Below are 14,071 nucleotides of genomic sequence, written 5' to 3' on the forward strand. Positions count from 1 at the left end.
CCAGGCCCTCCCACTGGGCACTAATGAGGTCTCTACCTCCCCTTATTGCTTCATCCCAAACTACTGGTACAAACAATAACACGCACATAAGCCCTGGGGCTATAACACAACAATAACAATGGAGACAGTGCCCTGACTCTTTAAGAAGGCAAGCCTTCACCCAAGAACAACGCATCCCCTAGCCCTGGATACCTTCTAGGGTCCTGGAGCCTTTACTGTCCTTGTAGGCCACAGTGCAGGTGACCAAACATCTCTGGGTAACAATCTAAGGCAGGGGCATCTTCCCCTGGCAGTCTCCTAAACAGTATGAGCCCTGCTAACCCCCAGCCCTGAGCTTATATGTTCCCAGGGCCCTGCCTCCTTCCTGTCATCTGGCTGCCTGCAGGTGCTGGCTAATTAACCCATTAGGATGTTGCTCCTGCAACCTGCAGCTGTGGTGTCCTGCCTAGCCTGCAGGGCTCCCTGGCTAGGCTGCTTCTGCCCTTAAAGGAGCAAGCACATCTTAGTGCCTTGCTACAACTACTATATGCAAAGTTCAATGCTCAGTTTCAAAGGGAGGGCTGAAGCAGGTACTGAGTTATGCTGAACCTGTGGCCTGCTGGTTACAGCTTTATGTTAGAAGATCAGAGTCATGGAAGTTCAAACCAGCTTTGGGTCAGAGGGACCTAGAACCTCGTCCCCCTACTTCCTGGGTTATCAGGCTCAAGTGCATGAGGGCTCACTATGCACAGTGTTTAAGCTGTGAACAAATGTAAAAAATGATACTTATGCGGTTGGGCAATTCATCAAGTGAAACTGGTTTACTACCCATAGTGACTTGTCCAAGGTCAAACAATGAGTCTGAGGTACCATGGAAAACAGAATCCATGTCTCTTGGATCCCAGTCTTATGCCTGTGTGACGGGCTGGCTGGCAGTGACCTGGCCCAGGGGTTTTGAAAGGGCAAAAGATGATTGGAGGACTTGGGATTCCCTTTCCTCACCAGTCTGGTAATGATTTGGCCCAGGGATTTTGAAGGGGTAAAAGATGATTGGAGGACTTGGGATTCCCTTTCTGCAACAATCAGGCCCCAGAGACTCACTCCCCTGTGTCCCGGTTGGCCCCTTGGGTCACCTGGAGGGAGATAAAAGGGGCAGCCGTGGGCTGACTTAGGGGAGAGACCAGTGAGGGACAACAAGGAAGGAGCTTCACAGAGCTGGTAAGAGCTGAGCCATCGGGGCAGGAGCAGTGCCCTGGAAAAGCCTGAAAGAGCAGGACCTGCAGGCAGCAGCGGGACCCTCAGCAGTGCAGCATGTGGCCGGCAGGAGAGGCTCCCCACTGGGCTCCAGGATCCCCTGGGAGAGGCTCCAGCCAGCAGGAGAGGCTCCCTCTGCTCCAGGAAGGATCTGAGCAGTGACCTGAGGGGTTCCCAGCTCTGCTTCCAGCTCCTCCAATCAGAGGCCAGGCAGCTCGACATGAGGCTGGGGCTCCAGGAAGGTCAAGACCGCTAGCAGGCTGGAGCAGTGCTGCCAGTGGTGTCTGTGTGACAGCATTCCTGCCTACCACATGGGAGATCTGGGTTCAGGTTCCAGCTGAAGTGACTTGGGGTGAGTGAGCTAACAAGAAGCAAATCTTCTTGCAGTGGAAAGGGGCCATTATGTTTCCCCCCTTTCTCCCCCTCCCGGTACCAAGGCCCTATATTTCCTTGTCATTTGACATTTTGCATTTTGTGCCCTTTGTATATTTCACCAACCCATATTGTTTGCTCTGCTGTTTGTGTTTTATATTTTGTTAACCCTGTTTTGTCAATGATTGTAAGTGTCTAACCTTTGTTGAATCCTGCCCCCTTGGGGCGTTGTAGTGTCCACTATACCCTCTGATTTATGCCTGTTATGTTCCCAGTATTAAAAGGTATATGGTTAAGTGCCCATTGGTGGTCTGGCTCTGCTCTGTAGGGGGAGGAGAGTCCCTACACCTCCCACAGCACTTGTGCACCTGCTTTGATCCCTTCAACTGGAGGGGGGTACCTCTTGGAGTACCGCCTGGGTTACACCTGTATGACATGGTCCTCTCTTCTCTCAGGTGAGTCTTACGGACCCAAGTAACTATAGGCCCATAAGCCTCACCTTGGTCCTCAGAAGATCTTGGAGAAAATTATCAAGGAACACATCTGTGGGGGGCAAGCAGGGGAGATCATGCTCAGAAGCAACCAGCATGGGTTCATCAAAGGCAGCTCCTGCCTGACCAACCTGATTGCCTTTTATGTAGGTTATAATTACTGGAATGCAGTCATTACCACGCTCCAGCAGACTCGATTAATCTGCTCAATTAATTTGCCACACACATGATCAGAGGGCAGGAGAACAGGCCTCATGATGAAAGGCTGAGAGCCATGGTACTCTTCTGCCTGGAAAAGCGCAGGCTCAGGGGGGACCTGGTGGCTGTCTATAAGTATATAAGGGGTGTACTTCAGGATCTGAGAGAATGCCTGTTCACCAGAGCATCCCAAGGGACGACAAGGTCAAACGGTCACAAACTCCTTCATGACCGTTTCAGGCTGAACATAAGAAAGAATTTCTTTACTGTCCCAGCCCCCAAGGCCTGGAACAGACTGCCACCAGAGGTGGTGCAAGCACCTTCTCTGGACTCCTTTAAGAGACATTTGGATGTTTATCTTGCTGAGATCCTTTGACCCCAGCTGACTTCCTGCCCCTTGGGCAGGGGGCTGGACTCAATGATCTTCTGAGGTCCCTTCCAGCTCTAATGTCTATGAAATCTATTAAATCTATGAGTCTGCTCTGACACACTGTAATTACAGCGCTTTGGAGTAGTCTCGCATGTATGTGTATTCACACATGCATCTTCTCACATTGACTTCTGCCTTTTGCTAGGAATATTTGTGCTGGGTCCTTTAAATATATTCTGTATGTCTTTGGAAATTCAGGGCATCCTCTCAGACTAGCGATTTTAGTAGTTTTCATCCAATTGCTGCTCCTCTTCACAATCAGATTCCCCTGCATGAGAATCTGCACATCAGGGAATCCACTGGCTCAGATGTTCTAAGAGTAAAACCAAGTGAGCCAAGTCTCAGCCCTTAGCTGGCCTGACTTGATTGTTACCTGTCAGCTCTGTGTTCCTGAGGGAGCCCTGGCACCCAGCTTGCTGAACTTACAAAGGACTTTTTCTATTTCCCCCCACCCCCACACACACCTCATCTAACCAGAACTAAGCAGAAGAAAAGTTTAAAAGGCATCTCAGGACATACATTCCCTGGTCCCAGTATGGGAGGCCTATTTCAACTTGATTGACTAAAACTCAGTTGCCACGTTAGGGAATGCTGAGGCAAGAGACCAGGTCAGGGGGTATGGGCAACATTTGAACAATGGTTAAGGGTTCATCACAGTGTCCAGCCCTGTGGAGCCCTGACCACAAATGCTGTCATACTTTTCCCAGGATGACTGGTGGAAGTCCTCTCCACAAAGTTTATGAACACTCCAAGTAAGCCCCTTAAGTATGCTAAAAGACTACAGTAAGATCTGAAAGTCATGCTAAGCTGAGGCTTATTCACAACAGGTAAAATGCAAAACACTGATGCTGACTTCACAGTGCAAGCATAGCTAGGCCATCTGAGAAGAAACAATGTGGTATCCCTTCCAGTATATCTCCTGTATTTATAATAATTTCAAGCTGGCTCCTAGGTGTTTGGTTACTCCTTAAAACTTTATGTTTTTCCTGGTTGTTAATCAGTTTCTCAAGATGTTCCAAACCAGATAACCCGTTGTCACTGAAAAAGGAAATTCATTTAAATTGAAACTGTTTATGTAACAGAATTTTCCCTGTCAATTATGGCTTGGAATCCTCTTGATTTACACAATTAAAAGAATGCTTTGAAGAGGCTGGACTAAGGGTATAAGAAAGCTGTAAAGCAGCAAACAGTGTGCTTCAAGAGAAAAAAAATCTCTCTAACACCATCCGCTGCTGTTCTCGAGAAGCTGGGAGAAACAGATTGTCTCTTTTGGTTACCTGTTTAACCTTCAACGATCGTGCTAGGAACTTTGCTTGTCAACAAAATCACCGGAGTGCCTTGGAATGGTGAGATCCCAGCTCTTGCTCTCTCTTTGTCTTTTTCCCTCGTTCTCTCTTTCTTTTTCTTTTTCTCTCTAGGCATAGCTTTCTGAACCTAAATTTTATTAGTTAATCTTGAGTTAGGTTTCCCCAAATACTCAATTAAACCAGAGTAATATTGTAATTGTTTTTGTTTGTTTTTTCTTGCATGTCTATTACTACTAGTACCATTATAAATTTCATATACTTAGCAATAAATAACTTTTATAGTCAAACTGGTGATAACGGGGTATATTTTTCCTTCTCTACTTCCCCTTCCCTACTTGCTCTGCAGCAACACTTCTTTCACTTAAGCCAAAGATCCCTGTGAAGCCCCAAAATACTGTGGGGTCCACTCACCAAGAGGCTACTACTGCTAAGACAGTTAGAGCAAAAGATTGGGACGTGCTGAGTTTAAAACACATAAGGGGATCAGCTTGTATAGGCTGATTGACTCAGTTTGGCTCAGACGTGCCCTAATGAACTGAGTGCTGGCCCACAAGGGTGTCAGCTGGACATCCAGCCTGATTCAGAGGTATTCTGTTCACCTGTGTGCTTGTGTCTGACTGCATTTTATTGTTACCTTAATGAACTGATTCCTGGCATATGAGGGTGTCAGCCTATACATGCTGATCAACCCGGCCAGGTCAGGCATGTCACATTAATCTGTGCATGTGTGTATGTATTTGACTGATTTGGTGGCTGCAGGAACCCAGCCGCATTGAAACTGAGTCCTGCAAGATAGCTCCACTGGGGATGAGGACTTGCAGAAGGGAGAGATACAGCTCCATATAGAAACACAAGTAACACAAGCAGCACATTGATAGAATTACAAAGACCCTAGAAATGTAACCCTTATAAATGAGCACACCCGAAAGTGATGGGCAAATCTGGTAACATGATGGGAGTTATGTTGATTTATACCAGCTCAGAATCTGGCCCATTTGATTTCAGTGCAGTTTTCCTGATTCATATCACTTGGCATTCTGGTCTATTGACTACCAGGGGGTATTCCAGTTTACACCAGCTGAGTATTTAACCCAAGGACTTTGATAAGAGTCATGTTGATATACAGCATCTGTGGAACTTGCCACTTAACTTCAATGCAGCTACCCCAGTTTACACCAGTTGGTAATCTAACCCTAAATTGTATCTATGCAATATTTGGTTACTATCTAGTTTCTGTTCCAGTCATGGATGAATAGATACAGATTTCAACCTGACACTGGAACCAGCAAAACAAAGAACTTGGCCCAATATGTACAAATGAACAGCACTGGCTGTTTGGGTACAGATTTCCATTTGATTTCAGATATATGTGGTCACCATGAACTTCAGCAGATTTGCACCAGTGTAGAATGTGTCCCCTCATTATCCAATACACTTCCTCTGATGGTATCTGCATATCTCTTTCTCCAAATGCAGTTGTTTATGAGTTCTGGTATGACCACGTGAAAGGCTGGTGGAAGAAGAGGCAGGACCACCCCTTTCTCTACTTGTTCTATGAGGACATGAAAGAGATGAGCGGGCAACAAGACCCTTCTGAAGAGCAGTCTGCCTGCCATCCTGGGAAAACCTGTTTGTGGGTATATTCAAGTCCATTTTCAGCAGGGATCTGGGTTTTCTGTTCGCCATGGAAAAAAGCGGTAAAAACTGGATGTTCCCATTTTAAGGAGAAAAACCTGTATTTTCTCTTTTTAAGGAGAAAAACTCAGATTTTCTCCTTTAAAGGAGAAAAATGCAGGAAAAGGTGGGTTTCCCCTTGCAGATGGGAGCTCCCCATGGTGAAGGAGGGATTTGGGCAGGGCTGAGTCATGGGGCATGCGGCCCAGGGCCATGTATAGCCACTGAGCTCAGGCGCAGAGCAAGACAGAGCTGTGGGCGGCTCATCTGGTGAGCGCAGTGGAAGGCTGGCTCCCCGCCAGTGCACGCACTCTCAGGGGGCTTAGAGAAATTTCCCAGCCCCTCCTTCAATAGCAGAGCTGGGGCTAGGAGCTGCCGAGGCAGGAGGCATTGTCCCAGCCTGGGGTCTGTGCTCAGAGACCTCTTTGGAATCAAGCAGCTTCCAAGGGAGGGGGTTGTTCTCCCATCCCTTGCTGCCTGGGCTGCCCAAGAGCAAATTTGCTCCCAGTTAGCTGCCTCCACGCTGTCACAACCATGCGGTTAATTTGCTACCTGCATTTACAGGTAGCAAATTAACTCCGCAGTTGACTAACTGACTGAGCACTAAGTGTTGGTACATGTAGACAGTGATGCTTTACTGCACAGTCAATTAGGCAACTGCACGGTAAAGCATCTTGTGTAGATGTGCCCACTGTTCACCTGACTGGGTGATCAACTGGGTCCAACCACACCCCATCTGTATGAAGCACTGCCTGTCTGTCTTTCTGTAGGACCCAAAGTGTGAAATTCGGAAAGTGATGCAATTCCTGGGGAAGGACCTGACGGAGAAGGTTCTGGATAGGATTGTCTATCACACATCATTTGATATGATGAAGGAGAATCCCACCACCAATTATAAGATGGCTCCTGGTTTCCTGGTTGAACAAGGATATTCCCCTTTCACGCGCAAAAGTGAGCATATGTGAGAGCATGAGCACACATCATTTTCTCTTTAGTTAGCGTTAGAAGTTGTTTTCCCATCTGGTTTTCTTTTCTACACTGCCTTGAAAGGTGGCTCTTTATTTCTCCCCCACCATTAAATAATTATTTGATAAAGTGTACCAATAGCATAGACAATAGGGAGCTGAAACTAGGCCTCCTACTTCCCAGAGGAGTACCCATCACACTCATCTGCCAAGTAAGAATACCTTGTTTTCTCTCTTAGTTCTAGGATTCTTCCATACCTTTCCACTCAATGGTCTAGGTTTAATAGGAGGTTAGAAAGAAAAGAGCAGCCCAGTAGTCAAGTGCACTTTCTTGGGTAGAGAGAAATATGAGTACAGCCCCCCAGTGGTTAACATAAGCCTAGAACCCTAGTCTCTTATTTCAAGGACAGGAGTTGATGCCATTAGGCTGTTTGCTATGACCACATAGGGTATTATTTATCAGTTACTAGGTCTGGTTTTTCTGTGTCTAAGGAACTGGGGACTTATGGGCCTTTCTGAGTGCTGAAGAATGGAGTGAAATTCCAGCAAACCTGAGGTGGAGGTAGAGGTCTAAAGAACATACTTATCTTAGTGTTGCTGGGGCTGCTGTGGGCTGCAGCTGAATCATGCTTAGTGACTTGGGACACCGAAAGCCCACAAAAGTGACACCTGTGCATCTACACGTCACCCTACATCGCTGTAGCAGCACGTTACATTGCCATACCATGTGCTATGGTGACGTAACAATCATGTAAGTCTACACGTGACCAGCAGCTACTTTGCTATAGCGGTGCACTCCCTCATTTTAGCGCACTGCTACAGTGAAGTAGCAGCTAAAACTAATTGTGTGCTGCATGCACGGTGCAGTACAGGCAGCTACTGCACTGTGCTCTAGTACTTCTAAAAGAAAGCACTACAGCATGCAGCAGTAACAACATCGCCATAGGGTGATGTGTAGATGTGCCCTTAGACACTTTAAAAGGTAGAACGGGACTTGCACCCTTGTACTGCGGCTAGTAGGAGTGGGTGGCAATCAATACCACATAGATCTGGGCCTGTACTGGATCTAATTAGTACTCCATGTAATGAGCTACAGTTCTGGCCCTGGTGTGTACGGTACACTCATTAGCCCTAAAGTTAAATTTACCTCTCAGCCACATGTGTAAATCTGTTGGCTTTTCATGGAAGAGTGTCACTGAGGGCTGAGCCAAGTGCTTTCTCAGTCAGCAAGGCTGTGCTTTATTACAGTTTTCTCTACCAAAAGATTCTTTGCTTCACGTGTTTCCTTATGTTTCTTTTATTGTCTCTTTCTCATTTTAGGGATTGCTGGTGACTGGAAGAATCACTTTACTGTGGCCCAGAATGAGAGATTCAATGCAGACTATGAGGGCAAGATGGCTGGGACCACCCTGCGGTTCCGAACAGAGGTCTGATGTACCTGGAGTCTCCATGTCAGGATGCTAATCCAAACCAGAGCTACATGGGACTTTCTATGACACTAATTTTTCTTTTTCCTCCTCCTTCTTTGAAAAACCAAAGGTCGGACTCTAGGAAATGTTTCCATCCCAGTGGCAGGCAGCAATATGTTGTGACTCTGGGAAATGGGAATTTCTTTGAAGAGTTTGAGATTCTTTTAGAATGTCCTAAGTAGGAGTATGAATAGGCTCATACTCTAGTTAGCTTCCATGGGACCAGAAGGGTTTAGGGGAGACGCTGTTTCCCCTAGCGCCCGCTGGCATAACAAGGAGTAATGGGCACAAGTTGATGGAGAGGAGGTATAGATTGGACATCCACAAGAACTACTTCACAGTTAGGGCGGCTAGGAGCTGGAACCAACTTCCAAGGGAAGTGGTGCTGGCCCCTACCCTGGGGGTCGTTAAGAAGAGGCTGGATGCCTACCTGGCTGGACTCATTTGAGTCCCGTTTCTTGTTTTGGGGTTTTGTTGTTCTCCCGCCCTGGCGGGGGGTCGGGCTAGAAGATCTACTAGGTCCCTTCCGACCGTAAATCTATGAAACTATGAAACTATGAAACTATACAAATACACCCTATATTACCTCACCCCTTGTTGATTGCTGGGCTGTATTCTGGCCAGCCTCACTTTGGGCAGACCTAGGCTTTGGGTATGGTGATGAATGGAGATCCTAGTTTTCTCTGTTTAAAAAAAAATCCCCAATTTTCAGTTAAAAAAGTAACCCCAAATCCACATTTTTCCATGATTAAAATGAATCACTATATCTATCTATCTATCTATCTATCTATCTATGTGGGGGGGTATATAGTGTGTGTATAGGGGGTTCAGTTAAATCACAGAAAAATATGGATTTGGGGTTATTTTTTTTAATGGAAAATTGGGGATTTTTTCTTAAATCAGAGAAAACCAGGATCCCTAGTGATGAAGTAGCCATCACTGGGGCACATGTGGCTGACCTCCTCACCCCTACTGTTTATTCTGCCAATCACCCACTTGGTCCTTCTTTACAGTCGTTACTGCAGGGTGTGTCTACACTGTAAAACGAAGATCTGACTGTACATGTACTATCTTAATCTGGTCAGTAGGGGTAAGAACAACAGCAGTAACACAGCAACACAGACTTTAATACCTGCTACAGCCAGAATCACTGGAAGGCTTGTGCTCTGGTTGCTACTGTGCCAATGCCATGGCATCTCCCTTGCTGTTACTTGTGCCAGTTAATACATGCTACAACCAGACCTTCCTTTTGCTAGGTAGACATATCCCCAGGATTGTCCTGTACTAGCAGTTGGAAAGGAGGAGCAAATAAAGAGGCTTCCACAAAAAGGCTGGGTACAGAAGCCAGTTTTCATTACTGGGAAGAGACCCAAGTTTCACTGAAGGACGTCACCAAACCCTCAGCGAGATGAAGTCAAGCACTTGCTAGACAAGATATTGGCTGCTTGCATTCATCTCAGGATTTCCTGCCCCTTCTACACCGCATGCTCTTACTTTTCCTAAGTGGGTCAACAGGTGAAAAGGTCTTTTCTTGCAGAAGGTTCTGGAAGGGACACCGCTGTACATGTACATACCTCACGGTACCAAAATTTGATCAGGCTACATGGGGTCAGGAAGGAGATGAAATTTAAACCTGGAGTGGGTGGGTGGTGGGGGTTGCGAAGAAACTAATGTGAATGACATGTGTGTAACAGCAGAAGGAACCGGGGGGCAGTCTGTAGAGCTGTGCTGAATATTAATTTGGACTGCAACTCTCAGAAACCCTCAAGGGCTGGGTAGAAAGGGAAAAAGGAAGAGGAAGCTTGTGGCAGGAGCAAGGGGAAGAGAGCAGCGTGCTCATGGCACCTGGTCAGCCCTATGCAGAGGAGCGCAGTGGAGCTGGAGATCTCACTGGCTCGGTCAGCCAGGACTGTGGACTGAAGGAGCTGGACTCAGACTTGGGGGCCACTGTAGGCTGCTGTTTGAGTCCTAAAGGCTTGCTTGGGGACATCTCTAAAAATTTACCTGGGGGAAATTCAGGTGCTGAGTATATGGGCACTTTTACATGTGCTTTGTGGTTTCCCGGGGGTGCTTTAATTAGAGCGGCTCTCAGAGCCGCTCTAATTAAAGTGCCACAGCATCTTGTGTATTAGCATCCTTAACTGTCTGAGCCCCCCAGGTCTGGAATAGACTGCTGCCAGAGGTGGTTCAAGCACCTACTTTGAACGCCTTCAAGAGAAAATTGGATGCTTATCTTGCTGGGATCCTATGACCCCAGCTGACTTCCTGCCCCTGGGGCAGGGGTCTGGACTCGATGACCTTCCAAGGTCCCTTCCAGCCCTAATGTCTATGAAATCTAGGAAATCCTCATGTTTCAAAATGGTGGCAGTGGTGCTTGAACTAAAGCTCATTTGATGCACTTTAGTTAAAGCACTCCCAACACCATTTTGATGCGCAGGGATGCTGATACAAGAAATGCGGAGGCTGGCTTTAGTGTGGTAATTACCACTCCACAGCAGACTTAATTAATCGAGTCAACTCTGACATGCTGTAATTACAACACATTGGAGCAGCCTCACAGCACGTCTACAGGCACCCTCTGTCACCAAGTGCTAATGTTTCTTTACCTTTGACCTGTTCCCTCCCTTTGGCCCCTTGGCTTGTGACGCTAACCCCTTGTTATATGAGATTTTATTGCTTACTGGCACTTCCTATGTAGATGCAAACAAATTCCTGTCAGTAAAACATTGTAGCATACACCAGGACCATATGGCTCTAAAGTCTACATCCAGTAGATCCTTGTACCTGTTACACAGGCAGAGGCACGGTGTGGGTTTTCAGTAGTGGGTCTACCTAAATCACAGGGGGACTTTCCATGGTTTGATCATGGCAAAGTTCTCATTCTGCGGTCATTTTGTGGCAGCCCTGCCCCTTGGCTCTGATCGGTGGAGAGGCCCAAATGGGAAGGAGGGATGAGGAGGCAGCCACCATCTTGAATGCTGGCTGCCCTTGGTGGAGCCCCATTACTGAACGCTGGAGAGGTCACAGTGGGATAGGAGGTGTGAGAAGGCATCAGTCAACTTGTCTGCTGCCTTTCATTACACCCTGCCAGCCAGCACCTTCCCTTCCAAGCAGTGAGGACAGCTGGCTCCCACTGGTGAGCCAGTTTTTTATTTTTATGAAGACAGATAGATAGATAGATAGATCCATTTTTCAAAACTTATAGCATATTCCATTCCCCCACCAGAGGAAATCATACCAGTGCTGATATCTATCTATCTATCTATCTATCTATCTATCTATCTATCTATCTATCTATCTATCTATCTCTTTTTGGGCATGAGAGTGAAGTGTGCCACCAACTTTAATCCAGAAAAAAAGTGTGCTCCAGGTATCAAAAGTTTGGGAAATATTGTAATAAACACTTAAATGATCTTTGTGCCTCATATTCACTTCCCATGGTACACATGCACTTGACTTCATTATGGGAGTGATGCTGACAGTGTCTGAAGAGAATTGATTTATTTATATAAAAAATTAAAGTGTAAAGAAATTAATAGACTCTGCAGTTGTAGGAGGGTATGGATCCTAACTGAAGGTTGATTTCTAGATAGCTCAGTGATTCTCAGACAGGGTGCTGCAGCACTCCACTGTACCTTGAAATCCTGTCAAGGGTGCTGTGGGGTACCAGCACTGTTAGGTGTACAAACATGTAGGTGTACTCCAAGAGGTACCCCCTCTCCAGTTGAAGGGATCGGAGCAGGTGCACAAGCACTGTGGGAGGCGTAGGGACTCTCCTCCCCCTATAGAGCAGAGCCAGGCCACCAATGGGGACTTAACCATATACCTTTTAATGAGAGAACAGTACAGTACTGGGAACATAACAGGCATAAACCAGGGGGTATAGGGGACACTACAACACCCGGAGGGGGCAGGATTCAGCAAAGGTTAGCTTTACTTATTACTTAATCACACTGGTGACTCATGTTCATTTTGGAGTTGACTACAACTCCAAGATCCCTCTCCTCAGTATGGTACTTCTCAGGCTATAGGAGTGTTGATGACTCTTTCTCCCTGAGTGCAACACATGGCACCTACCTTAAAGTTTCTATCTTGTTTATCCTTCTGTTCCTGCATTTCCCCAGCCTGTCATCTAGTTTGCAGGCCTCCCCACAGAGTTTCATGATGTCAGCTAGCTTGGACAAGGTGCTTTCTACTTCCTCATCAAAGTCACTGAGGAAGATATTGAACAGTAGACCAGTCACAGGACAGAGCCTTGGGGGACTCCACTGCCTACCTTTCTCTAGGTCAAAACCAACCGGTCCACTACCACTCTCTGGGTGAGTCCCATAAGTCAACTGATTTGAACCTAGGACCTCTCGTACCCCAAGCAAGAATCACACCCCTAGACCAACAAGCCAATTACATGTGAATGATAAAACCACTCTGCCTGGATGTGGTTTGTCTGAGTTCTTCCCACCAGGTGAAGGCTTTATTATTTTTCTGTAGTCAAAAAATAAGTGAAAACTAAGAACTGGAATTTTCTGATGGGTGCCTTGGATCTAACAAAGGGTGCTTTGAAAAGGTTGAGAACCACTGAGAGAGATGATACTTGGGCCAAAGAAGATTTGGTGAGTTCTGTTCAAGTTCCCCTCAGTGTGCTATGAGGACCCTTCCAACCTGAAGGCCTTTTAGGGCATTGCTTCCTCTAACATCTTTTTAGGATGCCAGCTTAGAGGGGGCACCAATGGCCCCTCCCCCCAGGAGTCTTTGCCACAGCAGGTGCAGCTCTGAGCTGCTCAGTCCTAGGAACTGGGCAGGTGCAGACCCTGCACCCAGGAATGTATTTGGGGATAGAAGTGTAGAATGGTGCCCACCTCCATGAAGACTTTTTCATGGAAGATGCAGCCCTGTGCCCTTGATCGGGAAGGAGGAAAAAACAGGGCAAGAAGAGGGGCCCCAGGGAGCCTGTGTCACTGCCTGTTTCTCAGCTGCACCAGCTGAAGCCTTCACTTCTCCAGGAGTAGCCACAGCAGTAGCAGCTGCTGCCCCATCAGGTTACACTCTGTTCCCCCTCCGTCCCCATAGCTCACCAGTGGTCAGTATAATCCTCTCCTCCCCCTCCCCCATGATCCCAGTGCTAAAAAAGATCACTATTTCTCTGGGCTCTGGATGGGATCTGAAGGGTCTGCAGATCCAGGCTATCCACATCATTGTGAAGCATGCCATGTCATCAGCAACTCTCTTCCCAGCCCAGAAATCTCTCCTAGCTCCAACTGTGGCAGAGAGAGAAGCGTCTCTCAAACAGGCTGATGCTGAGCCACTGACTGTGGTACAGTAAAAGCCATGTCCTTAAATGACAAGAAATTGGCAGCCATTTCTGATCAGACCTGGGTTTAATACTTAGCTTATGGCAAGGCATACTGGTTAGGTGAGTTCTGTATTAGCTAGATTGTCCAGATGACCTTGAAACACATATCATCCCAAGTAATGCATATTTGATATGGACCTTCTGAAGAGTTCAAAACTCAGAAGATTGCTTTTAAAACCATGGGGTTTAAATTTAAAACCATGGGGTTTAAAGAACTGCTGAGTTCTGTTATTTGCTGTTGGTTTCCCTGTCATGCTTTCAAAGTTTCCTTTGTGACCAATTGAACTGGCTACTTTGGTTTTGAATGAGAGCTGGGATTCTCACATCATTGCATAGCCTTGTCATCATGGAAGTTCAGGCAAGGTAATTAGCACTCCTGAGAGAGCGCACCGTTTAACTCACCCTGATACTAACTAGTATACTCACAGTCCCATGCAAATATGGCTTTAGTGGTTCCAGTTTGGGAAGGACTTTGTATAGAGCAATGCAGTGTATGAAGGCACAGATGCCTGGCATAGTAAGACATGGCTTATTAAATATCTAGGAGAAAAACTGAGTTGAACCTGGCATGTTTTACCCCAG

At 46.7% G+C, this 14,071-nt stretch overlaps 1 protein-coding gene across 1 annotated transcript; it reads left to right on the plus strand.

The window, feature by feature from the left end:
- The first annotated feature begins 6,239 nt into the window (after positions 1–6,239).
- Positions 6,240–8,128, plus strand: LOC109300955 (sulfotransferase 1C3-like). Its single transcript, XM_019521844.1, has 3 exons — positions 6,240–6,269; positions 6,476–6,656; positions 7,991–8,128. The coding sequence occupies exons 1-3, from the start codon at positions 6,240–6,242 to the stop codon at positions 8,101–8,103; spliced, it is 324 nt and encodes a 107-aa protein (XP_019377389.1). The 3' UTR covers positions 8,104–8,128.
- The last annotated feature ends 5,943 nt before the right edge of the window (positions 8,129–14,071 follow it).

Source organism: Gavialis gangeticus, unplaced genomic scaffold (genome assembly GCF_001723915.1).
Source record: "Gavialis gangeticus isolate Ggan-Ray unplaced genomic scaffold, GavGan_comp1, whole genome shotgun sequence".
In the NCBI taxonomy this organism is placed as follows: Eukaryota; Metazoa; Chordata; order Crocodylia; family Gavialidae; genus Gavialis; species Gavialis gangeticus.

Coding starts and splice junctions, on each gene's coding strand:
- LOC109300955 (XM_019521844.1), top strand. CDS start 6,240: ATGCGGTTAATTTGCTACCTGCATTTACAG. Junction 6,270..6,475: donor TTTGCTACCTGCATTTACAG/GTAGCAAATTAA, acceptor GTCTTTCTGTAG/GACCCAAAGTGTGAAATTCG. Junction 6,657..7,990: donor TTCCCCTTTCACGCGCAAAA/GTGAGCATATGT, acceptor TTCTCATTTTAG/GGATTGCTGGTGACTGGAAG.